At 54.0% G+C, this 26,638-nt stretch overlaps 2 protein-coding genes across 2 annotated transcripts in view; one reads left to right on the top strand and one right to left on the bottom strand.

The window, feature by feature from the left end:
* The window catches only part of si:dkey-19b23.8 (low density lipoprotein receptor adapter protein 1-A), a 15,969-nt gene extending 12,438 nt beyond the window's left edge, over positions 1–3,531 (top strand). The window contains exon 3 of the mRNA XM_052044874.1: positions 3,225–3,531. Within this exon, the coding sequence (XP_051900834.1) occupies positions 3,225–3,430 (206 nt within the window). The 3' untranslated portion in view covers positions 3,431–3,531. The remainder of the gene's footprint in view (positions 1–3,224) is intronic.
* Positions 3,532–9,519: 5,988 nt separating this feature from the next.
* On the bottom strand, positions 9,520–26,401 carry si:dkey-19b23.7 (uncharacterized). Its single transcript, XM_052044752.1, has 9 exons — positions 26,082–26,401; positions 23,137–23,205; positions 20,725–20,796; positions 16,497–16,603; positions 16,399–16,465; positions 15,768–15,827; positions 15,320–15,485; positions 14,190–14,387; positions 9,520–11,560 (listed from the first exon to the last, which is right to left on the bottom strand). Exons 1-9 carry the CDS (start codon positions 26,097–26,099, stop codon positions 11,490–11,492), a joined length of 828 nt encoding a protein of 275 aa, XP_051900712.1. The 5' UTR covers positions 26,100–26,401; the 3' UTR covers positions 9,520–11,489.
* Positions 26,402–26,638: the final 237 nt, after the last annotated feature.

The following is a 26,638-nucleotide window of genomic DNA, read 5'->3' as shown; positions in this document are numbered from 1 at the left end:
AACATAAATTAAACATAAACACACGTTTTTACAAGAAAGAACACATTTAGAACAAAAAAAAGTCCATTTAATGCAAAGTGATCAAAGTGGTCCCAGTGTTGCTGTACTGAGGCAGTGATTGGGGTTGTGCCGGTTGGTTCAAGAACCAAATGGTTGAAGGGAAGTAGCTGTTCCTGAAACTGGTGGGGTGTGTGTGTGTGTGTGTGTGTGTGTGTGTGTGTGTGTGTGTGTGTGTGTGTGTGTGTGTGTGTGTGTGTGTGTGTGTGTCTGTGTCTGTGTATGGGTGTTTGTGTGTGTGCATGTGTGTGTGTGTCTGTGGAGTTTGCACATTCTCCCCGTGACCCCGTGGGTTTCCCCTGGGTGCTCCGGTTCCCTCCCACATCCTAGTGATGTGTGGGGTCGGTGGGTTAATTGCCCCCCTAGTGTGTGGGTGAGGGGTAGAATCTGGGGGGGGGGGGGTTGAGTTGATGGGAATGAAATGGGATCAGTGTAAACGGCTGGTTGACAGTCGGCACGGACTCGATGGGCTGAAGGGCCTGTATCTCTCTACAACCCAACCCCATGACTTTCAGCTCAGTATTTAGTTAGCACTTTCAAGACTCTCCCTAACACTTTAAGTTCAGTTGCAAGTTAGAACTCGACGGAAGGAAATCGGCACGTCATTAAAAAGTCCGTCAGGTGATGTATGGGAGGGGACTCGGACACAGAACCCCCCCCACCCCCCACGGCACTGAGAGTATAACTGGCATCAACTCACCAACAACACCTCAGCGTCTCCTGCCCAACCGTACTCAGGAGCTGGCTGTTTAATCATTTCTTTTCATGCTGTGGAACTGTTCACTCGCTGGTGTGACGCCGAGCTGCTGGAGGAACCCAGGGGGTCGAGCAGCGTCTGTGGCGGGAAGTGGACGGTCGAGGGGGTGGGAGGGGAGAGGTGGATACAGGTGAGAGGGGAGGGGGGAGGTGGATACAGGTGAGAGGGGAGGGGGGAGGTGGATACAGGTGAGGGGGAGGGGACGTGAGGGGGAGGGGAGGTGGGTACAGGTGAGGGGGAGGGGCGGAGGTAACGACAGGCTGGGCGGTGAGAGGTGGAGGCTGCAGACAGTGGGATCCGATAGGAGAGGAAGGTGGCGTGTGGAATCGAGGGAGGGAGGGAGGTGGGGAGGGTGGAGGGGAACATTGGGGGGGGGGGAGGGGACCCAGAGGGGAGGGGTGTGTGGGCGATGGGCAGACGCAGAGGGTGGGAGTAATTTTCCATCTTGGAACCTTGCAGTCTAACGGCACGAACATTGAATCCTCCCACTTTAAGTACCCCCACCCCCCCCTCCCCACCCCCCCTCCCCACACCCCCTCCCAACAACCCCCCCACACCCCCTCCCCACCCCCCCTCCCCACACCCCCTCCCCACACCCCCTCCCCATACCCCCTCCCAACACCCCCCCAACCCCCCCACACACCCCCTCCCCAACCCCCTCCCCACACCCCCCCCACACCCCCTCCCCGTCCCCTCCCCTCCCCACACCCCCTCCCCACAACCCCCCCAACCCCCCCCACACACCCCCTCCCCACACCCCCCCCCACACCCCCTCCCCATCCCCTCCCCACCCCCCCCACACCCCCTCCCCACACCCCCTCCCCACACCCCCCACCCCCCCATCCCCCTCCCCACAACCCTCCCCACACCCCCCCCACCGCGCTTCTTCTTTCCTTTCCAGCGTCTTTTTTTCCTACCCCCCCCCTTTTCCTCTCTCTCCTTACCTGTGACCCCCCTCCCAGTGGATCTGCTCTCCCCTCCTCCCCGCACCTGCCCATCACGATCTGTTACCTGCATCTACCTATCACCACCCTGTGCCCACCCCACCTCCCCTCTTCTGTCCACCCATCACTGTTCTGCGTTTCCCTCCTATATATCGGGCTTCCCCTTTTCCTATCTTCAGTCCTGAAGAAGGGTCCCGACCCGAAACGTTGACCGCCTGCTTTTCTCCACGGATGCTGCCCGGCCTGCTGAGTTCCTCCAGTGTTTTTTATCTGGGTGAAGTAATCTGTTGCCCCAGACTCCAGCATCTGCCTCCCCTGTGTCTCCGAGGCAAACCATCAACGGTGTGGTGGCTCTTTGAGGCTTCTACAAAAGGGCGGTTCCCTGGAATCACCTACCAGTTGTTCCAACTGTCCTGAAGTCAGAGCTTATTGCAGGAAAAGCCAGGCCACCCTCTCTACCAACCGGTCCTCTGGCAATTTTTATAAATAGAGTATATTTCTGAAGTAAAGTGAATTAAAACTGTCGGATTTTCAAGACCCAGTAAGAGGTCATTTAGCCTTGGAATCAAAGGTGGGACTTGGAGTAATTGTAAACCCATCTGTACCTTGCTCAACTCTATATGTGACTCCACTTCAATATGCCCCAGTCTATGTCAGGCCATAAGTCATAGGAGTAGAATTAGGCCATTCGGCCCATCGAGTCTGCTCTGCCGTTCGATCGTGGCTGATTTATTTTTCCCTCTCAACCCCATTCTCCTGCCTTCTCCCCGTAACCCTTGATGCCTTCACTAACGAAGAACCCATCAACCTCCGCTTTAAATACACCCCAATGACTTGGCCTCCACAGCCGCCTGTGGCAAACAAATTCCACAGATTCACCGCCCTCTGGCTGAAGAAATTCCTCCTCACCACTGTTCTAAAGGAACATCCTCCTATTCTGAGGCTGTGTCCTCTGGTCTTAGACTCTCCCACTAATGGAAACATCCTCTCCAATGTCCACTCTGTCCAGGCCTTTCAATATTTGGTGGCTTTCAAGGAGATCCCCCCTCATCCTTCTAAGCTCCTGCGAGCACAGGCCCAGAGCCATCAAACGCTCCTCATATTATCATCCTTGGGATCAGTCTCGTAGACCTCCCCTGGACCCTCTCCAACGCCAGCACATCCTGCCTTAGATACGGGGCCCAAACTGCTCACAATGCTCCAAATGTGGTCTGACCAATCCCTTATAAAGCTTCAGCATTAACATGCTTGCTTTCATATGTGACTCCATCCCCCATTTGCCCAAGTCTATATGTGACTCCAGTCCCAAACCAATATGGCGGACAGTGAGATGGCCCAGGGTTCGGAGAGTAGACCCCTGAGGGCAGATGCTGCCTTGTGGGGACCCTGACCTTGTGGGACAGGGACTGGGGGGGGGGCAACAGAAAACCTTGGCCAAAAATGTTCTGATTTCTTGGCCTCGGCAGGGACCTCACGGGACGAGGAAGTGGAGGGGGAACCCTCGCGTCGACAGCGACGAGGAGCTGGAGCTGAGAATGGCACCGGGAGTTCCTACGCAGGGGCCACCTCCTTCCGAGCTCGCGCAGCGGCTGGACACAGGCTTCGACAACGTCGAGGACTTGACCAGAGACTCACTGGTGCGGCAGCTGTTCACTGGCGAGCCCGAAGATGAGGAGCCCCAGAGTCTCCACTCACCGACCTTCCTGATACCCACTCTTCCCCCCCTCCCCCCATTACTCCCGCAAAAACTAATTGGCCGCTCGACTGGGAGAGTTCGAGGCTCGTCAGGGACGCTTCCGCTCTTGTTTATAAGGTGCAGGATTCAACATCCTTGCAGGACGTTTTTATAAGCATCAGACTCCCAGCTTCCGAATAAACTGCGACTGCCCAAGTATGTGGCAGCGACTTGTTTGGCTAAGCAGCACAAACTTTGCTAACGGTGCCCCAGTGAGTGCCGCTGTCTGACCTCGGCTTGAACACGGATTCCAGGGAACTCGACCTCTGCCTGGATTTAAGCTGGCCACTGTAGGGTAGGGGAGGTGATCTCGCTGGGAAGCATGAGAGGGGCTCGACAGGGGAGTAGAGTCCGAGAGTCAGAGACAGGCCCTTCGGCCCAAATCGCCCATGCCGACCAAGGTGCCCGTCTTGAGCTCGTGTCATTGGCCCGCATTTGGCACATATCCCTCTTAAACCCTTCCCAGCCATGTCCTTATCCAAGTGTCTTTTAAATGTTGTTGTACCTGCCTCAACTACTTCCTCTGGCAGCTTGTTCCATGTACCCACCACCCCCTGTGTGAAAAGGTCCCTTTTAAATCTTTCCCCTCTCACCTTAAACCCTTTAGTTTTTAGTTCCCTTTCCCTGGGAAAAAGACTGACTGCATTCACCCTATCGATGCCCCATGATTTTATACACAAAATAGGCCTCCTATACACATAGGCCTCCTATGCTCCAAGGAATAGAGTCCTAGTCTGTCCAAACTGTGCCGACAACTTCAGGCCCTCAAGTCCTGGCAACATGGCTGAGAGGTTTCAGCGGGCTGGAGAACTGGGATAAAGGGATGGGAATGAGTAGGAAGATCCCCTCCAGGGCTTGTGATTTGTTAGGAATTCTCTAACCTGGAGATCTGTGGGTGCTGACACACTGAGTTATATTTGGTACTTTAATGGGCTCCTGGGTACTGAGCGAATCGAGAGTTGGGAGTGGAAGGGGATAGGATGAACTCTGATGGGACGAATGGCTGTCTTCTGTTGTTAGTGATGGTATTTACTGTGCGTTGCTATGGTTATGTACAGTCCTGATTGTACATAACCCCGTCACCACCTCCGCCCCTCCCCTCCTCCCCACGCCCCTCCCAAAACATCTCACAGCCACAACACCCCCAGACCCCCCTCCCACTCCCCCTCCCTGCCCCCACACTCCTTGAGAGCTGTACGACAGTCCCCCCACGGACTTTGACCATCCATTCTCCCTGAACGATCCAGGTTCCTCTCCCCCCCCACCAGGAGGCCAAACCCCACGGACACAGGCACGCCTCTCGAGGTCAGTGAGTCACCATTGAACCTCTGCTTGCCTTTTGATTGGCCATTGAGGGAGAGCCATTGGCCAATGCACTGGTGCTTGGGTCGCCTTTGAACTCTCCCCTATCCAGGGACAACTTCTATCCCAATGTGGCTCAGGAATTCCAGAGGGAGAGGTCCATTTATTTCCCAGAAGGGATGTTTAATGTATTAAATATTCCCAATAAACAGTGAACTGGTGTCATATTTCATCATATTTTCTTACGGCAGAGAAGGAGGTCGTTTGGCCCATCTATGCCGTTCCCCACAACCCCAGTTATCTCCCTGTGACCTGTTCTCTCTCTCGCACGCTTATCCGACTCACGATTCCAGCGTGGTGACATCGCCCCTCAACACCACGGAAGTTTATTGTACTGATAGCTGCCTCCCTTGCCTCCTCGTCCATGCCGGTGTTAACTCTGCCATTCCAAGCGGGGGAGAAGATAAAGTCGTAGTGAAATTCCGATAATCCAGCACCCTGGGAGGTGCCAGACCGGTAGATTTTCTGGACTATTGGATGTTACCCACAGCACATTTTTAATTCAAAAAAATAAACTCAGGGAGTCGGGCAGCGTCTGTGGAGGGAAATGGACAGTTGGCGTTCCGGGTTGAGACCCTTTGTGAAAGTCGACCCGCACTTTGTAATAAAGCAGACAACAGCAGAACCAAGGAATGTACAATAAGTTCTTTATTGTTTAACGCTAGCGGGAGTGGGGGTACATGGAGGAGCAAACAGTCAGTGCTGCTCTTCCCTGCATGTGGCCGGACTCAAGGAATACAGGATGCTAACAAACTTAAATACATTGTTCTCCAGTGGGTGTCCACCTACCGCACAGGCATACCCGTATTTGGGTATGATTGACCAGCTCACACTACCATTGGTCAAGCCGAGACTGCCGTGTGCAGCCTTACATCTTCGCGCGAACCTTACCCTGTTTTCCTTGTGGCCTTGAAATTTCAAAGCTCAGTAACTCCTCATCACACGAAGCAGAGGCTACACGAGCAGGTGGCTCAAGCTGTTTACCAGCAGAGAGAGAGAGAGAGAGAGAGAGTAACCCTTTGTTCACCAGCGCTCCCTTCCCATTGTCTTCTACACCTTCATCTGGACTCACACTCCTTCAGCTTCAAGTTTATTGTCATTGTCCTACACACCCAGGGTAATAAATGCCATGAAAATTAGCCTTTGCAGCAGCAGTTCAGTACGTTACAAGACGAGGACAAACGTAAGTTAACATAAACTTGAACTAACATAAATTACACATAACTCACATGACAAAACAAACCTAGCGACACAGTGCAGGTTGAGAGAGAAAAAGAAATCCAGTCCGAGGGTAGCGTTGGGGTTTTCAGGTGGGTTCAACAACCTGACGGCAGTGGGGAAGAAGCTGTTGTCGAACCTTGAGCTGTGGGTTTTCAGGCTCCTGTACCTCCTGCCTGATGGCAGCATCGAGAGAGGGCACGGCCCGGATGGTGGGGGGGTCCCCGATGACGGGTGTCTCCTTCCTGAGACATCGCCTCTTGTAGACGTCCCTCGACGGTGGGGAGAGCTGCACCCGCGATGGAACTGGCTGAGTCCCACTGCCCCACTGCAGCCTCTTGTGTTCCTGTGGAATTCCCTCACCAGGCTGTGATGCACCCAGTCAGGATGCTTCCCACTGAATTTCTGGAGAAGTTTGTCGGAGACTTCAACACCATGCTGAACCTCCTTAAACTTCTAATTAGAGATGCTGGCATGCCTTTTTCATGCTGGGCCCAGAACAGATCCTCTGAGATGTTGACGAAGCTGCTCACCCTTCCACCGCTGTCCTTCAATGCGGACCGGTGCTTGTGAATGTTCAGATCTATCACTGTGTCGTAACAAGTCCCCCCCAAGTGTCCGGTGAGTGTAATGAGAATGCAGGAAGCTTGGCCCAGTATGTTGGGAGCGAAGGAACCAGGTCCCCAGCGAGTGTAGAGGGAGCACAGGAAATGTTACCTGGTGAGCCAGACTGAATCATCGGGACTTCGGAATGGTTGGATAGAAGATTATCGGAGTTTTAATGTGATGCTTCAGAGGAGACGTGCGTTGATGCCCGATGTAGGAGCACAGTCACACAGTGAATATCAAGTATCCAAATAACCCAGGACCTTTGCCCTGCACAGCTCTTCTCCCAGGGAAAGGAATCAGAAACCAGGGTTTAAGGTGAGAGGGGAGAAGATTTAAAGGGGACCTGAGGGGAGACCTCTTCACACAGAGGGAGGTGGGTGTGTGGAACGAGCTGCCAGAGGAAGTGGCAGAGGGGGGTACAGTTACAACGCTTAAAAGACGTTTGGACAGGGACACGGATAGGAAAGGTTTGGAGCGATATGGGTCACACATGGGATTAGTTTAAGGAGGCACCTTGGTCGGCATGGATGAGTTGGGCTGAAGGGCCTCTTTCCATGCTGTGACTCTGTGACTGTATACAAGGAAAGCAGCATCGTATTAAAGGCAGAAGGAGAGTTTATTGAGGGAGTTCCCAGAGCTCGGGGACAGGCAGCTGAAGGAACCTGGTGGGAAATTCACAGTTCTGAGCAACTGAATTGGAAGGTCAGTAATATTTCTACAGTGTTAGGGACTGGAGGGGGTTACAGAGACGGGGATGGTAGTGGCCTGAGGGGTTACAGAGACAGAGAGGGGTGTGGGGGGCCGGAGGGGGTAACAGAGACAGGGAGGGTAGGGGCCGGAGGGGGTTACAGTGACAGGGAGGGGTGTAGGGGCCGGAGGGGTTACAGAGATGGGAGGGGTGTATGCATGAGACGGTATATGTTGAGTGGATGTTTCCTCTCCAGAGGGAGTCAGAACCAGAGGGCCTTGTCGTTGGGTCCATCGCCCCGTGCACACATGCGGTGAGGTGCAGGTACGACCAGCCTTTCTGTCGCAGTCTCGCCGCCACCTGGGCAACTGGGATGTGAGGTCTTGCGCTTGGATCCTCCTCAATGTCCCTCCCACAGTGCGGCGCTGTCTCCTCACCGCCCCTCCCACAGTGCTCACATGTCTCGAGTGGGACTTGAACCCTCACCTCTGGGCAGGACTCCGAGTGAGAGTCCTGCCCAGTGAATCGTTCTGCAGGCAGTGGGGAGTGTATTGAGCTGGGTGGGGGTGTTGAGCTGGGTGCGTGTTGAGCTGGGGGGGGTGTTCTGGGTGGGTGTGGGAGCTGGGGGTGGTGTTGAGCTGGCGGGGTGAGCTGGGGGGGGATGTTGAGGGTGTGTTGAGCTGGGGGGTGTTGAGCTGGGAGGTGAGCTGGGGGGGATGTTGAGGGTGTGTTGAGCTGGGGGGTGTTGAGCTGGGGGGGTGAGCTGGGGGGGATGTTGAGGGTGTGTTGAGCTGGGGGGGGTGTTGAGCTGGGGGGGGGTGAGCTGGGGGGGGATGTTGAGGGTGTGTTGAGCTGGGGGGGTGTTGAGCTGGGGGGGTGAGCTGGGGGGGGATGTTGAGGGTGTGTTGAGCTGGGGGGGTGTTGAGCTGGGGGGGTGAGCTGGGGGGGGATGTTGAGGGGTGTGTTGAGCTGGGGGGGGTGTTGAGCTGGGGGGGGTGAGCTGGGGGGGATGTTGAGGGTGTGTTGAGCTGGGGGGGTGTTGAGCTGGGGGGGTGAGCTGGGGGGATGTTGAGGGTGTGTTGAGCTGGGGGGGTGTTGAGCTGGGGGGGTGAGCTGGGGGGGGATGTTGAGCTGGAGGGTGTGTTGAGCTGGGGGGATTGTTGATCTGGCGGAGGTATTGATCTGGGCGGGGTGTTGAGCTGGTGGGGGGTGCTGATCTGGGCGGGGTGTTGAGCTGGTGGGGGGTGCTGATCTGGGCGGGTGTTGAGCTGGTGGGGGGTGCTGATCTGGGGGGGTTGTTGAGCTGGGGGGGTGTTGATCTGGGGGGTTGTTGATCTGGGGGGGTGTTGATCTGGGGGGGTGTTGATCTGGGGGTGCATTGAGCTGGGCGTCCCTGCTGGTCACGGGCTCATTCGAGGACACCGTGAAGACGGTTGAAGAACAACCCCGCACCAAGTCTCGCAGCGAGACCCGGGCGACGGTGCTCCCCTGTGTGGGAACGTTTCCTGGGAACGTTTCCCTGGACAGTTGCATCTTCCTCCTGCACCCACCCACCGGTGAGTGCGGCTGGTGGGCAGTCGTCCGGCGCTCCGATCTGTTGTCCTGAGCTCACCCCGAGGGGGTGAGGAGTGACGAGCTGGCTGACAAACCCTCCCCACCCCAGCACCCCCTCGACCTTCTCCTGACGTCGGAGACCCATCCTCAGTCCCAAACCTCCAGACGCAGTGATCCCACATTCAGAATATTCCCCATTCGTTAACTGGATTGAGCCAGAGCAGACACGTCGTCGGATCTTCCTCATTTGCCACCGTCCATTCCCAATCCTTGTACCTTTCCCTCCCTCTCCCTGCTCCCAATCCTCCATCCATCCATCCCTCAGGCTCCCATCATTGCCTCTCTCCCTTCACCCACCTCTCTCCACCATCCATCCTTCCACCTTTGTCCCTCTCCCTCCCTCGTTCCATTCACTCCCGGTCTCAGTCCCTCCATCCCCACCACTCTCCATATCCCTTCCCTCTCTCTCCGGCCCTCCTTGATGTGCACCAGACAAGCCCCAATGAGTGATCCAGTCTGTACTTTGATCCCACAGCTCGAAAGAATTCCGGAGGTTAACGGGGGCACAGAACAGGAAGATCCCGCCGGAATCTGTGTCGTTCCCTCCCTTTTATTCCCTTTTCCAAATGGAGGTTTATTCAGTGATTACAGGATCACACTAATGCAACATTACAGCACTTCACGGTACACACTAGTTACAGCTTCAAATTACAACACGCTCGTCGCTACCCAGGCCGCACTCGAGCCCCTGAGACGCCCACAGGTCCCGGAAAGCCCCCCGTTCTACCCGTGGACACCGCGTGCTCCTTCTCCGGGGACACACACGGGAACGGACGTCACCCCGGAATAGGGGCAGGCAGTCGGCTCGGGCGGAACCCCCGAATGCCTGACCCGTGAATGGCCTCCCCGGCCGGTCCCGGGAGCAGAGTGACCAGGAGACCCCCCCTCCGCACCGGGTGAGCGAAGGTCAGGAGCGCAGGGGCTGCAGTGCGGCCGGAACTCGGGGAGTGGCCCCTTCGGATAATCAAACAGGGGCTGCAAGCTCTCGCACTCCGTAAATACACGATACTCCGTCTCCACCTGGCGACCGGAGAGTCCGTACACCGACCTGGGAATCCGTTCCGCGGGACTACTCTGTGCAACACTCTCTGCCCCGGGTCCCCAATGTAGAGGGGGTGGGACTCCCACGTCAGGAGTCCTCCACTGGGGACCTCCCTCATTGCCGGATGGTTAAGCGGATCACCATGGGGCGTCCGGATGGCCGGCGAAGGCGAGGAAGTGCACGGCGCACGGAAGCAGCCCGTGCAAGAACCGTCTCGGCGCATCGCGACACGGCACAGTGGGGCGTCTCTGCAAGGCGGCCCCTGTCGTGTGTGTGGGACCGGCTCCCGGGAGAGGTTTTGGGGCCTTGGGGGTCCGATGGTCAACTTGGGGTGACCACAGCCGGGGGGGAAGGGGTCACTCCGTGATCCTGAGGCCCCCTTGTCACCCGTTGCGGTGGGACGGGGACTGACCTCTCCCACGGCCAAAGCAGTGCTCCCTGAGGCGACCGTGCCCCAAGAGCTCGAGATAAAAACTGGGCAGCTTCCACACAGCGGCACGGCTGATGTTCGTGGCTGGGAGCCACGTGTCCTCCTGAAGGCAACGCCCCCCCTGCCCCCGGTGGAAAAAATATGTGCCACCTGGTGCTCGGTGTACAGGTATCTCTGCTGGGTCCTGAGGCGGAGAGCTGCCATCTGGGTATGTACGCACACCAGTGACTGATTGTCCTCAATCAGGAGACTCAGGACCCAGTGTTTTCTGTCGCTCCAGAAGAAGTCCACCAACCTCCTTTGGGTGGGGCCAAGGTGACCCAACCGGTACCTCAACATGGAGGCCATCGGTTGGTTTATGACCTGGTAGGAGATCACCTCAGGTAGTCCTGACCAGCGCCCTACCTGGGCAACGACCTTCATCTCTAAGTCCTGCCAGTTCACCGGCCAGGTTTCCTCGGTGGACACCCCAGGTCGAGGTGGGACGTGGCGCTCCACACGAATGGCCTCGGCTCCTCCGGCGGGGAGTCCACCTGCCACTGGCCCGCCGGGAGATCTGAACACCTCTCCCAGTTGATCCGGGCGGGGGGGGGGGTCGCAGCTGGGACGACCCGCCGGCACTCGTCAACAGGGTCGGTTACCATGAGGAGAACGTCATCCGCGTAAGCTGTGAGGGCTACCTCCACGTCCGGCTCGCGCATCACCAGACCCATCAGACTCTTCCAAAGTAGACGCAGGAATGGTTTCGCGCAGACGGTATACAACTGCCCAGACACGGGACAACCCCGACGCACCGCCCCCTCCCAACTGCTCCCTCCCTCGGACCACATTAATGTGCTAACGTCAACCATTATGTCTCTGCTCCCCGAGTATTTACATCACTGATTCACCCTTCCCAACTCAATGTCCCTACCTCCCTCCCTCTACTCCTGCCTCCTCTACGCCTGCTGGAGGGTGGTTGTCCGCTCACTCGCTGGTGGAGAAGCTGCTGTCGTTCTCAGCTGCTCGCCTTCTTCCTCCTGTCCTCTCTCCCTCAGCTTCTGTCTCTGCATCTCCAGCAGGGCCTTGATGTGAAGCCTGTCAGAGCTTCTAGCTCCTCCACCACTGAAAAGCAGCACAATGACTTCCAATAGCGGTGAGATCGCCAGGAGAGCATCCAATCCCGGGAGATGAAATGGCCCCGCCCACCCCCCATCTGACCAATGGGAGCACAAAGCTTCAGAAACCTGCTCTACCTACTGGCCTGAGCACGCAACCACACCCGTGACAGGAAACTGTTGACATACGTTTCTATAACAGACTGGCCCTTCCATTGCTACTTTCTTATCATATGTTTGATCTTTACTTTAGAGCAGCAAACAATCCGCCAGAGGAATTCAGCGGGTCGAGCAGCATCTGTGGGGGTGGGGGGGTGGGAAGGAATTGTCAACGTTTCGGGTCAAGGACTTGCGTCAGGGCCAAGAGCTGGGGGGAGGGGGAGATGGCCGGTACAGAGAGGAGGAGGGGAATGGTCAGAAAGGAGCCCGAGGTGATTGGTGGACTGAGGAGGGGTGTAATGCTGGGCAGGTAGGGGAGGGGAGGGGGTGGAGTTGGGACGATGATAGATGGAGGCAGAGAGAATAAATAATAATGATAAAGGGATTTTACTTTAGTTTCTGTACTTCTTTATTTTAGTTCTGACTGGTTGCATCACTGCCATGGTGTGGAGGCTCCAATGCGCAGGATCGCAAGAGGCTGCAGAGGGTTGTAGACTCAAGCCAGCTCCATCACGGCACAACTCTCCCCGCCATCGAGGACATCTTCAAGAGGCGGTGCCTCAAGCAGGTGGCACCCATCACTAAGAACCCTCCCCATCCGGGACATGTCCTCTTCTTGTTACTACCATCGGGGAGGAGGTACAGGAGCCTGAAGACCCACACTCAATGATTCAAGAACAGCTTCTTCCCCTCTGCCATCAGATTTCTGAACGGTCCATGAACCCATGAACACTCCCTCGTTATTCCTTTTTTTGTACTATTTATTTATTTTTGTAATTTATAGTAATTTTACCGCAAAACAGTTGCCTCTGGTCGCCTCATTATAGGAAGGATGTGGAAGCTTTAGAGAGGGTGCAGAGGAGATTTACCAGGATGCTGCCTGGATTGGAGAGCACGTCTTATGAGGATAGGTTGAGCGAGCTGGGGCTTTTCTCTTTGGAGAGGAGGAGGATGAGAGGTGACTTGATCGAGGTGTACAAGATGATAAGAGGCATAGATCGAGTGGACAGTCAGAGACTTTTTCCCAGGGCGACAATGGCTGACACGAGGGGACATAATTTTAAGGTGATTGGAGGAAGGTATAAGGGGGATGTCAGGGGTAAGTTTTTTACACAGAGAGTGGTGGGTGTGTGGAACGCACTGCCTGCAGAGGTTGTGGGGGCAGATACATTAGGGACATTTAAGAATGACAGAGAAATGAGGGCTATGTGGGAGGGAAGGGGTTAGATAGATCTTAGAGCAGGATAAAATGTCGGCACAACATTGTGGGCCAAAAGGCCTGTACTGTGCTGTAAATGTTCTATGTTCTAAAACAACAAATTTCACGTCTTATGTCAGTGATAGTAAATCTGATTACTTCCCTACTGAAATTCCATTATCTTGACTCTTTTATTATGACTATGCTCCTTGTCCAAGACTCCCCAACCAAATGATAGCTCCTCTCATTCTGTCCTATAGCCCTCTTATTACCTTGGAAACTTTCGAGGTGATACCTGAATTTTAAGGGTTAAGTTACAAGAGTAAGGCTGCAGACCAAGTGCTGCCAAAGGGGATTCATATGGATGGACACGGTGGTCAGCATGGGCAAGGTGGGCTGAAGGGCCTGATTCTGTGCTGTGAGACTCTCAGAGACTGATCTCCTCTCGAAAGGTGCTCCTGGTGTGAACCAGACAGAAATCAAAGCAGTTCTGGTCGCCCAGCTATAGGAAGGGTGTCATTAAGCTGGAGAGGGTGCACGAAATATTCACGAGGATGTTGCCAGGACTGGAGGGCTTGAGTTATAAGGAGAAACTGGAAAGGCAGGGACTGTTTTCCCTGGAGCGTAGGAGGCTGAGGGGTGATCTTCTGGAGGTTTATAAAATCATGAGGGGCATCGATAAGGTGAATGGTCACAGTATTTTCCCCAGGGTAGGGCAGTCTAAAACTAGGGGCATAGGTTTAAGGTGAGAGGGGAAAGATTTAAAGGGGACCTGAGGGGCAAGTTTTTCATGTAGAGGGTGGTGGGTGTATAGAACCAGCTGCCAGAGGAAGTGGTCAAGGCAGGTACATTAACAACATTTAAAAGACAGGCACTTGGCAACATTTGCAACAAACAACACTTGGCAGGCAGGGTAGTGTAGCGGTTAGCGTAACGCTATTACAGTGCCAGCGATCCGGGTTCAATTCCGGCTGCTGTCTATAAGGAGTTTGTACGTTCTCCCCGTGCCTGCGTGGGTTTCCTCCGGGTGCTCCGGTTTCCTCCCACATTCCAAAGACGTACGGGTTAGGAAGTTGTGGGCGTGCTGTGTTGGCGCCGGAAGCGTGGCGACACTTGCGGGCTGCCCCCAGAACACTCCACGCAAAAGTACGTGTGACTAATAAAGAAATCCGATCTTATCTTATAAGACACTTGGACAGTCCTTTGTACCCCCCCCCACCCCCCTTCGTATGTTGGGGTAGGCAGGCAGTGAGGGGAGGGGCTTTTCCCCCAAACCCACCTTTGCTGTGGTAGGGCTGCTCTCGGTCTCCGTGGATGACAAGTTTATGCAGGAAGCTGGTCATGGCTCCCGAGGCGAGGAAGCTCTCGGTTAGAGGGAGCGACTCGAAGTGACTCATGTCCAGGCTGAAGGGGTTGGAGGGTGGGGGCCACGTACAGAGGGTCACCAGCTCGGCCACCATCTCCCAGAGCTGCACCGCTGTGGGAGAGAGAGGGAGAGAGGGTCAGGGAGGGTCAGAGGTAGGGAGAGAGGGAGAGTGAGGGTGCGAGGGTCAGGGAGCGAGAGGGGGTCAGGGAATGAGGGAGAGAGGGGGAGGGAGGGAGGGTCAGAGCGAGGGTCAGAGAGGAGGAGGGAGAGTGTGAGAGAGGGATGGGAGGACCAGAAAGGGAAAGTGAGGTAGGAGAGAAGGAGTGAGTGGGGGAGATGGGGAAGAGAGAGAGGCAGGGAGAGGGAGAGGTGAGAGAGACGTAGGAGATGGGGAAGGAGGGAGAGAGAGAGGCTGAGGTAGGGAGAGGGGGAACGAGAGAGAGGAAAGGGGAGGGAGGAGAGAGGGAGGGAGGTATAGGGTAGGGGAAGGGAGAGAGGGGGAGGGAAACAGAAGACCCCGCTGTGTACAGGAGGGTCGCTGTAACCCTGTGGCGAGAGTGATTCCCTGATTTCAGAGCAGTCACCCGGTGGTGAGTGGTGAGCGCCCGGCGGTGAGCGGTGATCGGTGAGTGCCCGGCGGTGAGCAGTGAGCGCCTGGCGGTGATTGGCGATCGGTGAGTGCCCGGCAGTGAGCGGTGAGCAGTGATCGGTGTGCCTGGCGGTGAGGGGTGAGCGCCCGGCGGTGAGCGGTGATCGGTGAGAGCCCGGCAGTGAGCGGTGAGCAGTGATCGGTGTGCCCGGCGGTGAGAGGCGAGCGCCTGGCGGTGAGCGGTGATCGGTGAGTGCCTGGCGGTGAGGGGCGAGCGCCTGGCGGTGATCGGTGATCGGTGAGTGCCTGGCGGTGATCGGTGAGCGGTGATCGGTGAGCGCCCGGCGGTGAGGGGCGAGCGCCTGGCGGTGATCGGTGATCAGTGAGTGCCTGGCGGTGATCGGTGAGCGGTGATCGGTGAGCGCCTGGCGGTGAGTGCCCAGTGAGGAGTTACCTCTGCGGTACCGGTTGGTGGTGGAGTCCAGCTTCAGCGGGATGTCCTTGGTGGCCCCTCCGCTGGCGGAGGACGCGAGCAGCCACTGGCAGTCAGAGCGCAGCCAGGCATACGGCCGCTGGTACCTGGTGTAACCCGCCAGCAGGAAGAGGGTGCAGTCGGCTCCCTGTGGGGACAAACAGCCAGGTGGGCTTCGTACACCCCGACTGCGGACACGAGCACAGGGGCGGGGGGGAGCAGGGGGCTGTCACAGGGGGAAACACTGGGACATGGGGGAGAACACAGACACAGGGGGTAAACACTGGGAGAGGGGGTAAATATGGGGACACAGGGGGAAACACGGACAAATGGGTCAAACACTGGGACAGAGGGGGAAACACTGGGACAGAGGGGTTAAACACAGGCACAGAGGTGGGTGGATGGCAGAGTTACTCACAGGGAAGACTACCTCGCGATCACACGGTGAGGCTGGCGGGAGCCCCACGTCCCCCTGTCCACATCCGGGGGCCTGAGAGAGGGAGAACAGACCATTAGTGGGGAGGGGGTGTCCCAAGGTTGGAGGTCGCCAACGCAGCGTTGACCAATGCAGCGCAATAGGTCAATAGACCCCCTCTCCCAGTGTTCCCCCCCGTCCCAGTACTTACCCCCTCTCCCAGTGTATCACCCTCTGTCCCAGTGTTTACCCCCTCTCCCTACTTACCCCTCTCCCAGTTACCCCCTCTCCCAGTTACCCCCTCTCCCAGTTACCCCCTCTCCCATGTTTCCCCCTCTGTCCCAGTGTGTAAGAGGTGATCAGACCAGCAGTGAACAGGTGGGGAATGGGGAATACGGACCATGTGCAGGGAGGTGGGACTGGTTTGGTTTGGCACAGACATGATGGCCGAAGGGCCTGTTCCTATGCTGTACGTTGGCGAAGTTACAATCAGATCGGCCGAGATCTTTCTGTGTCGTGGAACAGGCTGGAGGGGCAGATTGGCCTCCCCTGCCCCCCCACCGGATACGTTAACCCAGCATCTCTCTCTGCAGACGCCAAGTGCTGCACCTCCTGTTCTAAACCTGGTGGTCTCCCGAGGCCGCACAGGGGTCTTCGCCGGTGTGGAGTTCATAGCTCCCGTCCAGTTCACGAGATTCCCGGCGCGGAGGATCCTGTTGGGGGGGGGGTAAACGTCGGCGTTACCTCTTCTGTGATTGCGGGGAGCGGTCGTCCAGTGGCACCCAAGCGACTCCGTGGCCCTCAGCGGGAGAGGCAATCCGGCTCCTGGGACACCTCGCCGTTTGCCAGCTCTGTCACGGAGAGAGGGAGGAGACAAGACGGATTCACAACGAGACGGACGTCACATCAGCAACAGCCTGTCCTGGTCCAACCATGAAGACGCCACGGCCAAGAAAGCTCACCAGCACCTTTACTTCCTCAGGAGGCTACAGAAGTTCGGCATGTCCTCTTTGACCCTCACCAATTTTTACAGATGCACCATAGAAAGCATCCTATCTGGATGCATCACAGCTTGGGACGGCAACTGCTCTGCCCGGGACCGCAAGAGACCGCAGAGAGTTGTGGACACAGCCCAGCGCATCATGGAAACCAGCCTCCCCTCCATGGACTCTGTCTACACTTCCCGCTGCCTCAGTAAAGCAGCCAACGTAATCAAAGACCCCACCCACCCCGGACATTTCCCCCCTTCCATCGGGCAGAAGATACAAAAGCCTGAAAGCACGTACCACCAGGCTCAAGGACAGCCTCTATCCTGTTGTTATAAGACTATTGAATGGTTCCCTAGTACGATTAGACTCTTGACCTCACAATCTACCGCGTCGTGACCCTTGCACCTTATTGTCTGCCTGCACTGCACTTTCTCTGTAACTGTAACATCATATTCTGCATTCTGTTATTGTTTTCCCTTGTACTACCTCGATGTACTGATGTGATGTAGAGATCTGTCTGGATGGCATGCAAAACAAAGATTTTCACTGTACCTCAGTACATGTGACAATAATAAACTAATTTACAAATTCCCCACTGAGCAGCCACAATTACGCAGAACAGAGCAGCAGGCTGCACACATCACCTCCAGGAGCATTTCATACTCAAGGACACTCAGAATACCATTACCACACTCCTTACAACAGAGAAGGAGGCAGGTCGGCCCATTGTGTCCATGCTAGCTCACAGAGCAATCCCGTTCCACACTAATTTTCCCTTTAACCTCCTCCCCTTCCTATCAACACCCTCCAAATTCTTGTGCACATGACAGTAAACTCCTCTTGACTTGAAAAGGTGCAGGAAAGATTCTCAGGGATGTTGCCTGGATTTGCGGACGAGTTACAAGGAGAGACTGGATAGGCCGGGACTGTTGTCCCTGGACTGTAGGAGGCTGAGGGTAAAAGAAATCACCAGGGGCTTAGGTAAGGTGAATGATCACAGTCTCTTTCCCAGGGTAGAGGAGTCTAAAACTAGAGGGCATAGGTTTAAGGTGAGAGGGGAGAGATTTAAAGGAGACCTGAGGGGCAAGTTTTTCACCCAGAGGGTGGTGGGTGTGTGGAGTGAGCTGCCAGAGGAAGTGTAGAGGTGGGTACGACTACAATGGTTGAAAGACATTCAGACAGGTACATGGATAGGAAGGTTTAGAGGGATGTGGGTCAAACTGGGGAATTGGGACTAGCTCAAATTGAAGTGTTGGGCTGAAGAGCCTGTTTCGTGCTGTATAACTCTGACCTACATACTTGGGGCAATGTACAGCAGCCAATTCACCCACCGACCCCACATGTGGGAGGGAACTGGAGCACCCGGGGGTCACAGGGAGAACGTGCAAACTCCACAGACATGCACACACACAGACGCGCACACACACACACACACACACATAGATGCATGCGCGCACACACACACACACCACACACACACACAGCACTGGAGGTCAGGATCGAACTGATGATCTCTGGAGCTGTGAGGTATTGGGGCAGGTAACAAAAAAACAGTCAGCGTGGTAGATGTTAGAGAGGAGAGGTTTAGGGATGGAATGCCAGAGTTCAGGGCCTGAGGTGCTGATCGCCAGTGACAGAGGGATTAACTGTGGGGATGAAGGAGTGTCCCGAGTAGACAGGAGATCTGGGAGGGCTGTGGAGGAGGTGCTGAGATAGGGAGGGGCCCAGAAATGAGGATGAAAATTGTCCCAAGCAAAGAAACACAGGAACTCAGCGGGTCAGGCAGCACCTGCGGAGGCAGAGGGATAGTCAACGTTCCGGGTCGAGACCATGTCTTCGAGTTTGTCCAGCAGTTTGTTTTTGGCTCCAGGTTCCTGCATCTTGGAACTGGAATTAGTTTAGTATTATCACATGTACAATGAAAAACTTGCATACCGTTCATACAGATCAGTTCATTACACAGTGCATTGAGGTAGTACAGGGTAAAACTAAAAACAGAATGCAGAATAAAGTGTCACAGTTACAGAAAAGTGCAGTGCAGGCAGACAATAAGGTGCAAGGTCATAACGAGGTAGATTGTGAGGTCAAGAGTCTTATCGTACTGGGGAACCATTCAATCGTCCTATAACAGCGGGATAGAAGCTGTCCTTGAGCTGGTGGTATGTGCTTTCGGGCTTTTGTATCTTCTGCCTGATGGGAGAGGGGAGAAGGGAGAATGACCCGGGTGGGTGGGGTCTTTGATCATGCTGGCTGCTTTACCGAGGCAGTGAGAGGTATAGACAAGAGTCCATGGAGGGGAGGCTGGTTTCCGTGATGCGCTGGGCTGTGCCACAACTCTCTGCAGTTTCTTGTGGTCTTGGGCAGAGCAGTTGCCATACCAAGCCGTGATGGGCATTTAGGTCAGAATGGATGAGTTGGGCCGAATGGCCTGTTTCCATGCTGTGTAACTCTGTGACTATGATAGTTTGCAAGCTACACAGACTGTTTACAGAATAAACATGAAACCATTCATTCCATGACTGCATTAATGCATGAAGGTGGTTTTATTTACAAACCCTCAAACACATGAGCTAGGAGAAGGCCACTCGGCCCCTCGAGATGGCCTCGCCATTTAATAAGATCCGGCCTGATCTGACTGTAACTAACTCTACATTCCTGTCTGATCACGAAGAAGGCGTGTCAGTGCTTCTACTTTCTTACCAGTTTAAGCAGGTTCAGTTTGTCACGAACACTCTGACAAACTTCTGCAGATGTACTGCTGAAAGTGTCCTGACTGTTGCATCATGGTCTGGGATGGCAATTCGAATGCGCAGGAACGCAAGAGGCTGCAGAGAATAGAGGACTCATCCCTTGCCCAATCATAGCCCAAAGGCGCTGATTCAAGTGGCGGGGAAAGGATTCCAACAGCCAGTCAGATCCCATCAGCCAGTGAGATCCCAACAGCCAGTGAGATCCCAAATGGCATCGAGATCCCAGCAGCCAGTAAGATCCCAGCAGCCAGTGAGGTAGTCCGTGTACCAGAGTACCAACCCAGCTTTCCTCTTGGGAAGCCTCTACCTTTACCTGGAAAATATTCATCCCTCCATCGAAACCACTGGAAGCGGATTGGCAGGTGCCGGCCACACCATCTCTTGGCTCTTCGTGGGATCTTCCTGTCCACCACGTGTCCAACATTACAACGGCGGCCACAGCAGTGCGTCATTGGCTGGGAGACACTGTGGGACCTGAGCCAGTTGCCGAGGCCCATCAGGACCTGGCTACGTGGGTGGGGGGGGGGGGTGGGGTCCCTGCTTTTGGGGTAGGATGGGGTCAGGCCACACTGGCGTGGCAGAGGATGCTATCCAGGACAGGACGTTGGTCAATGTCACTGCTGTGTGGAGAGTGTGTCTGGGGTGAAGTTCAGTTGGGTCAACGTGGATGGGTGCAGTGGGTAGAGCCGCTGCCTCACAGCTCCAGAGACCCGTGTTCGATCCCGACCTCCGCCGCTGTCTGTGTGTGGAGTTTGCAACCATGTGGTTCTCCCCCTGGGTGTTCTGGTTCCCTCCCACGTCCCAACGACTGCGGGGTGGGTGGGTTAATCGGCTGCTTTAAAGTGCCCCTCCCCCCCAGTGTGTGCGTGAGGGGTAGAATCTGGGTGGGGGAGTTGATGGGAATGGGGGGGGGAGAATAAAATTGGGGATTAATTTTGGATGGGTCAGCTGATGGTGGTTGGCGGGAACATCGGGAGAACGCTACAGGAGAATATGGGGGGATGGGAATGCTGAGGGCTGGCACAGATTCGATGGGCTGAATGGCTTCCTTCGAAAGGGGAGGAGGAAGATGGGAGGGGCACAGCAGGCGAGGGTTCGGATCGGCCGCAGCTGGATGCCGTGCCCCTGCAGAGCCGAGGTGCTGGAAAGGCGCTATGGAAATGCAGTCCTGCCTTGAGCCCAAGAGCTGAGACGAGGACTGGATGGGTTGGCGGTTCCCACGGGAATACTCACGAGATCCTTGTTCACCACAAACAGCAGCAGTTCCTCGCGCCCTCGCACCCAAGGCCGAAAGTACCGGAAACCCTGAGCAAGGAGAAAACCAGGATGGTTGGCCGGGTGGATGTGCCAAGGCCAAGGTCAAGGTCAAATCAGACCAGGGCCGATCTGGTCTTGAACTGTGCTCCACTGGGCGGCAGAGTGGCACAGCGGGTAGAGATGCTGCCCCTCGGTTCCAGAGACCCCCGATTCGATCCCGACCTCGGGTGCTGTGTGTATGTGTGTGTGTGTGGTGTGTGTGTGTGTATGGAGTTTGCACCTTCTCCCTGTGACCGCGCTGTAAAAGATAGCTGGGAATGCAAGGGTTAATGGCTGGCAACGTGGGGTTTATTGTCATTGTCAGCTTCTTCCCATTGTTAACCCGATTTTGAAGTTCCCCTTCTGTCTGTTGGAAGATCACACAGTGCCACAGTTTACTTCAAACGCGTTGATTTAGCAATATATTGCTAGGGAGAAATTTCCTTATTTATCGTGGAGCCTGTGGCGGGGGTTCTCTGAAGTTACAGAGGGGCAGACAGTAATTTATACAAACATTGTCACGTACACTTTACTGAGTCAGGCGCCAGAGTTCTTGGTTGAGCAGGAAACGGACAAAGGGCTACTGCAGATGGACGAAGAGCAGCCTCACGCCCCAGTTTCAGCTCATCGTTTTGCAATCGGTTGAGACAAAGGCAGGTATCACCTTCATTGTTTGAGACAGCCTTCCCATTTCCTGTTAAGATTGACCATCATCTCCATAGTCAAACATAATGGGAATCCAATTAAGTTCCAGACACAGCAAGTACCACACGGCACCCAGCCCAGGAAAGCACTGGTGTGGCTGTTCTGGCCTGAAGGACACTTTTTAAATCAGTATTTCAAGCAGCCATAATTCTCATCTGTCTTAAAATATGAATACAGTTATGGTTTATTAATCCTACACCTCCTCACCATGGTTAAGAATTTCCTCAGCCATGGGGTGATTATAGTTGTGGCTGAAGTGAGAGCCAGGTGTGGGTAAGGAAGACATGGTTATTTTAGACATGTCTTGTTTCGCTAAAGCTTGCTGTAAGCAATTACCGTAGTGAGTGCAACTTCCCACCAAGGTTTCTCACGAAGGGGGTATACAAGATACACACCGACCGAGGCCTTTTCGAGTGGGATCAGTACAGAGCTCCGGTTACACTGTTTACTCTTTCTCTGTATCCCCCCACTCCCGCTAGCATTAACTAATAAAGCATTAATCGTAAGTTCTTTGGTTCTGCTGTTGTCTGATTTATTACAGAGCGCGGGTCGACTTCGACAGCGTGGGTTTTCCCCGGGTGCTCCAGTTCCCTCCCACATCCCAACGACATGTGGGGTCGGTGGGTTAATTGGCCGCTGTAAATTGTCCCTACCGTGTTTGGTAGATCGTTTATTATTATACCGAGATACAGTGAAAAGCTTTTGTTTGTGTGCCGTCCGGACAGATCATTCTGTATATAAGTACATCAAGGTTGTACAAAGGAAGGGGGAGAAGTTGAAGTTGAGTTTATCGGCATCTGCACAAGTCCATGTGTGCACAGGTGCAGTGAAAAACTTATTGCAGCAGCATCACAGGCACAGAGCATCTGATAGACAACATTCACAAGAAAAGCATAAGTTACTTCATCCATCATGGGCACAATCATCCCCACCATCGAGGACATCTTCAAGAGGCGGCGCCTCAAGAAGGTGGCACCCATCACTTAGGACCCTCACCACCCGGGACATGCCCTCTTCTCGTTACTACCATCAGGGAGGAGGTACAGGAGCCTGAAGACCCACACTCAACGATTCAGGAACAGCTTCTTCCCCTCCGCCATCAGATTTCTGAATGGTCCACGAACACTAGTGTAGCTGTTAGCATAATGCTATTACAGCGCCAGCGACCCGGGTTCAATTCTGGCCACTGTCTGTACGTTGTCCCCGTGTCTGCGTGGGTTTCCTCCGGGTGCTCCGGTTTCCTCCCACATTCCAAAGACGTACGGGTTAGGAAGTTGTGGGCATGCTATGTTGGCGCCGGAAGCGTGGCGACACTTGTGGGGCTGCCCCCAGAACACTTGATGCAAAACATGCATTTCACTGTATGTTTCAATGTACAGCTGACTAATAAAGATACCTATTTCCAAATTTACATTTAAATCTATTCCTTTTTTTTGCACTATTTATTTATTTTGTGATTTATAGTAATTTTTATGTCTTGCACTGTATGGCTGCCACAAAACAACAAATTTCACAACATACGTCAGTGATAATAAACCCGATTCTGATTAATCTTGCCCTCCCTCCCTCGGTCCTAGACTCCCTGACCACTGGAAACATTAGATCCCCATCCAACCTAGCTCACTAATTGCAAACCCGCTTTACCTGGAGTGATCCCAGGATCATCAAATCTCCGAGGAAGTCCTGAAGCTTCTTCAGTGATTCTGTCGTGTCCTAGAAAGGCAACGCAGGAACCCAGTTAGCAGTGTTTGGTCCCAGAATCTGGGAGTGAGAAGCAACAGTGAACAGAGGACACCCTGAAATTACATCTGGCTTAGGACATAGAACAGGACAGCATAGGGACAGGCCCTTCAGCCCACAATCTCTGTGCTGAACACGATGCGAAACTAAACTAAACCTCTTCTGCCCACACGTGCTCTATATCCCTCCACTCCCTGCATATTCATGTGTCTGTCTAACAGCCTCTTAAACGCCAATGTTGTATCTGCCTCCACCACCACCCCTGGCAGCATATTCCAAGCGCCCACCACTCTCTGTGTAAAAAACTTGCCCCGAACATCTTTAAAATTTCCCCCCTCACCTTGAAATTTATAATTGGTAATTAGTTTGTTATTGTCATATGTACCGAGGTACAGTGAAAAACTTTGTTTAGCATGCCATCCAGACAGACCACTTCACATCAAGCTATGCCCTCTGGTATTTGACATTTCTACCCTGGGAGAAAGATTCTGACTGTCTACCCTATCTATGTCTCTAGCCAGAGGGTAGTAAATTTATGGAATTCTTTGCTACGTATAGTAGTGGAGGCCTGATCATTGGGGGCGTTTAGGGAGGAGATAGATAGGTATCTAATTAGTCAGGGTATCAAGGGATATGGGGATAAGGCCGGAAATTGGGGCTAGAAAGGAATAGTGTTTTGTTTTTTTTCCCTTTAGCTCATGGAGCAGACTTTTCCCCCCATTTCTCATTTCTTTTTCTTTGGAGCAGCCTCGATGGGCCAAATGGCCTACTTCTACTGCCTTTGTCTTGTGATCTTATGATCTCTCATAATTTTATAAATTTCTATCAGGTCTCCCCTCAGCCTCCGTCGCTCCAGAGAAAACAACCCAAGTTTGTCCAACCTCTCCTGATAGTTCATACCCTCTAATCCAGGCAGCATCCTGGTGAACCTCCACTGCACCCTCTCCAAAGCCGCCACATCCTTCCTGTAATGGGGCGGCCAGAAATGCACACAATACTCCAAGTGCAGCCTGTTCAAAGTTTTATGTAGCTGCAACATGAACTTTGTAGCTGAAAGGGGAAGCTTCCTTCACAAAGCTATGCAGAGAACAATGCTTTGACTTTCTATGGTCCCTGCCAAGCTAATGCGGCAGTGGGATGTTATATCAAACCTGCCCTGCCCTGCCTTCCCTAATGGGACAAGAGATTGCTGAGGGTAAGTACTGAGTCAGTGTCATAGAGGGACACAGCACGGAAACAGGCCCTTTGGCCCACCGAATCTGTGATGACCCTCAACCACCCATATGTACTGTTCCTTTTTGTTATTCTCCCCACATTCCCATCATTCCCCCCAGATTCTACCCCTCACCCACGCACTAGGGGGGCAAATTACAGCAGCCGATTAACCCACCGACCCCGCACGTTGTTGGGATGTGGGAGGGAACTGGAGCCCCCGGGGGAAACCCACGCGGTCACAGGGAGAACGTGCAAACTCCACACACACACACACACGCACACGCACACACACGTGTGCGTGCACACACAGGCACTCACGCACACGCACTCACATGCACACACACAGTGCCGGAGGTTGGGATCGAACCCTGGTCTCTGGCCTTGCAAGGCAGCAGCTTTACCCGCTGTGCCACGGTGCTGTCTTGAGGGGTCAGGGGTGAACTGATTTTTGGGTGACACGTTAAACAGAGACTGTAACTCAGTGTTAAAGATTCCATCGAAGCATTTTAGTCCCGTGACCACTTTATAATCCTTAATCACCATTTCAAAGATCTGATGGCGATCTTTTTGGCTCAGCTGTTTTTCTGTGTAGTCCGACCTGCTGGGCATGTCCCACAGCCTTACAGTTAGGCAGGGCAATCAAGGTACGACTGGGAACGTGTGTCCGGGTGTGGATTAAACCAAGGCTCTGCCTGCCCTTTCCCCTGCGCCAGAACTTATGGCCACTGTTTTGGAGACAAGTATTTGAATTCTCCACTGGAGTCTTGTGGGCCAATACTTTATCCCTCAGTTAACTATGGCCACCCCTCACTTAGAACAGTACAGCACAGGAACAGGCCCTTCGGCCCACAGTGTCTGTACTGACCATGATGCCATTCTAACTAATCCCAGCTGCCTGCACACGGTCTATATCCCCCATCCCCTGGCTGTCCACGTGCCTGTCTAAATGCTGCTTAAACACCACTATCGTATCTGCCTCCACCACCACCCCTGGCAGCCCGTTCCAGGCACCCACCACTCTCTGTGTAAAAAACCTGCCCCGCACATCTCCTTTAAACTTACCCCCTCTCACCTTAAATGCATGCCCTCTAGTGTTTGATATTTCGACCCTGGGAAAAAGATTCTGGCTGTCTACCCTACCTATGCCTCTCATAATTTTATAAACCTCTATCAGGTCTCCCCTCAGCCTCCAGAGAAAACAACTCAAGTTTGTCCAACCTGTCCTTATAGCTCATGCCCTCTAATTCAGGCAGCATCCTGGTGAACCTCTTCTGCACCCTCTCCCAAGCCCCCACATCCTTCCTGTAATGCCAGAACCACACACAATACTCCAGATGTAGCCTAACCTGAGTTTCATACAGCTGACTCCCCGACTTTTATACTCAATGCCCCGCCCGATGAAGGCAAGCGTGCCGTATGCCTCCTTGACCACCCCATCCACTTGTGTGGCCATTATCTCCATGCTGTTTGTGGGAGCTTGCTGTGCACAAATGGGCTGCCACGTTGCCCACATTACAACCGTGACCGTGCTTCACAAGTATTTCACCGCCTTTCTTGGAACGTCTGGAGTTCACTGCAGAACTGGGAAGGATGAAGATTATAACATGTTAAAGCAACAATGAAAGATGACTTACCTCTTTGGCTGAGCTCATTTTAATCGATCCCAATGCAACGGAGGAAATAAATAATGCAGACAGATAAATCAGTTTGAGAGAGCAGAAATACAGAACAAATGCACCTTTTATCTTATTTTTAAACAAAGCGTGCCTTTTTCAGTGGATATTTTTCCCCCTATTGCAAATGCGTTATATTTGCAATGGATTTACTTGTCATTTGTCTGATAATTATACAATTTTACTTCCGATTTTTTTTGCACTGAATGTTATTTTTGCTGGATTTATTTGCAAAAAGGGGGAAAGAAATCTGCTGGGCTACAAGCTCTGGGTTGGGGAGGAGACGGAAACAAGGAATGACGTCTGTCCTGAGTGACGCAGTCTCCCTGGCAACCAGATCCAGGCTGCCAGGGTCCTCGCCGACAATGCTGCAGAGTGGGCAAGATGCCCCTAACCTGATGCTGGTGAGCTAAGTGTTGCAGAATGATTTCAGTGTCTGCCCCTTGTGGATTTGGAGGACTGCGTTGCAGCACTGTCAAAACAGATAGAACAGAACAGCACAGCACAAGGACAGGCCA

This window comes from Pristis pectinata, chromosome 37 (assembly GCF_009764475.1).
Source record: "Pristis pectinata isolate sPriPec2 chromosome 37, sPriPec2.1.pri, whole genome shotgun sequence".
NCBI classification, from domain to species: domain Eukaryota; kingdom Metazoa; phylum Chordata; class Chondrichthyes; order Rhinopristiformes; family Pristidae; genus Pristis; species Pristis pectinata.
This window is presented reverse-complemented; position numbering and strand designations above follow the sequence as displayed.

Excerpts from the sequence above, each read along its gene's own strand:
- si:dkey-19b23.7 (XM_052044752.1), bottom strand. Across the intron at positions 16,604-20,724 it reads TTGTGGTGAACAAGGATCTC|AGCTGGCAAACGGCGAGGTG; the intron begins GTGAGTATTCCC and ends TCTCCGTGACAG. Across the intron at positions 15,486-15,767 it reads CCTCACCGTGTGATCGCGAG|GGAGCCGACTGCACCCTCTT; the intron begins GTAGTCTTCCCT and ends TTGTCCCCACAG.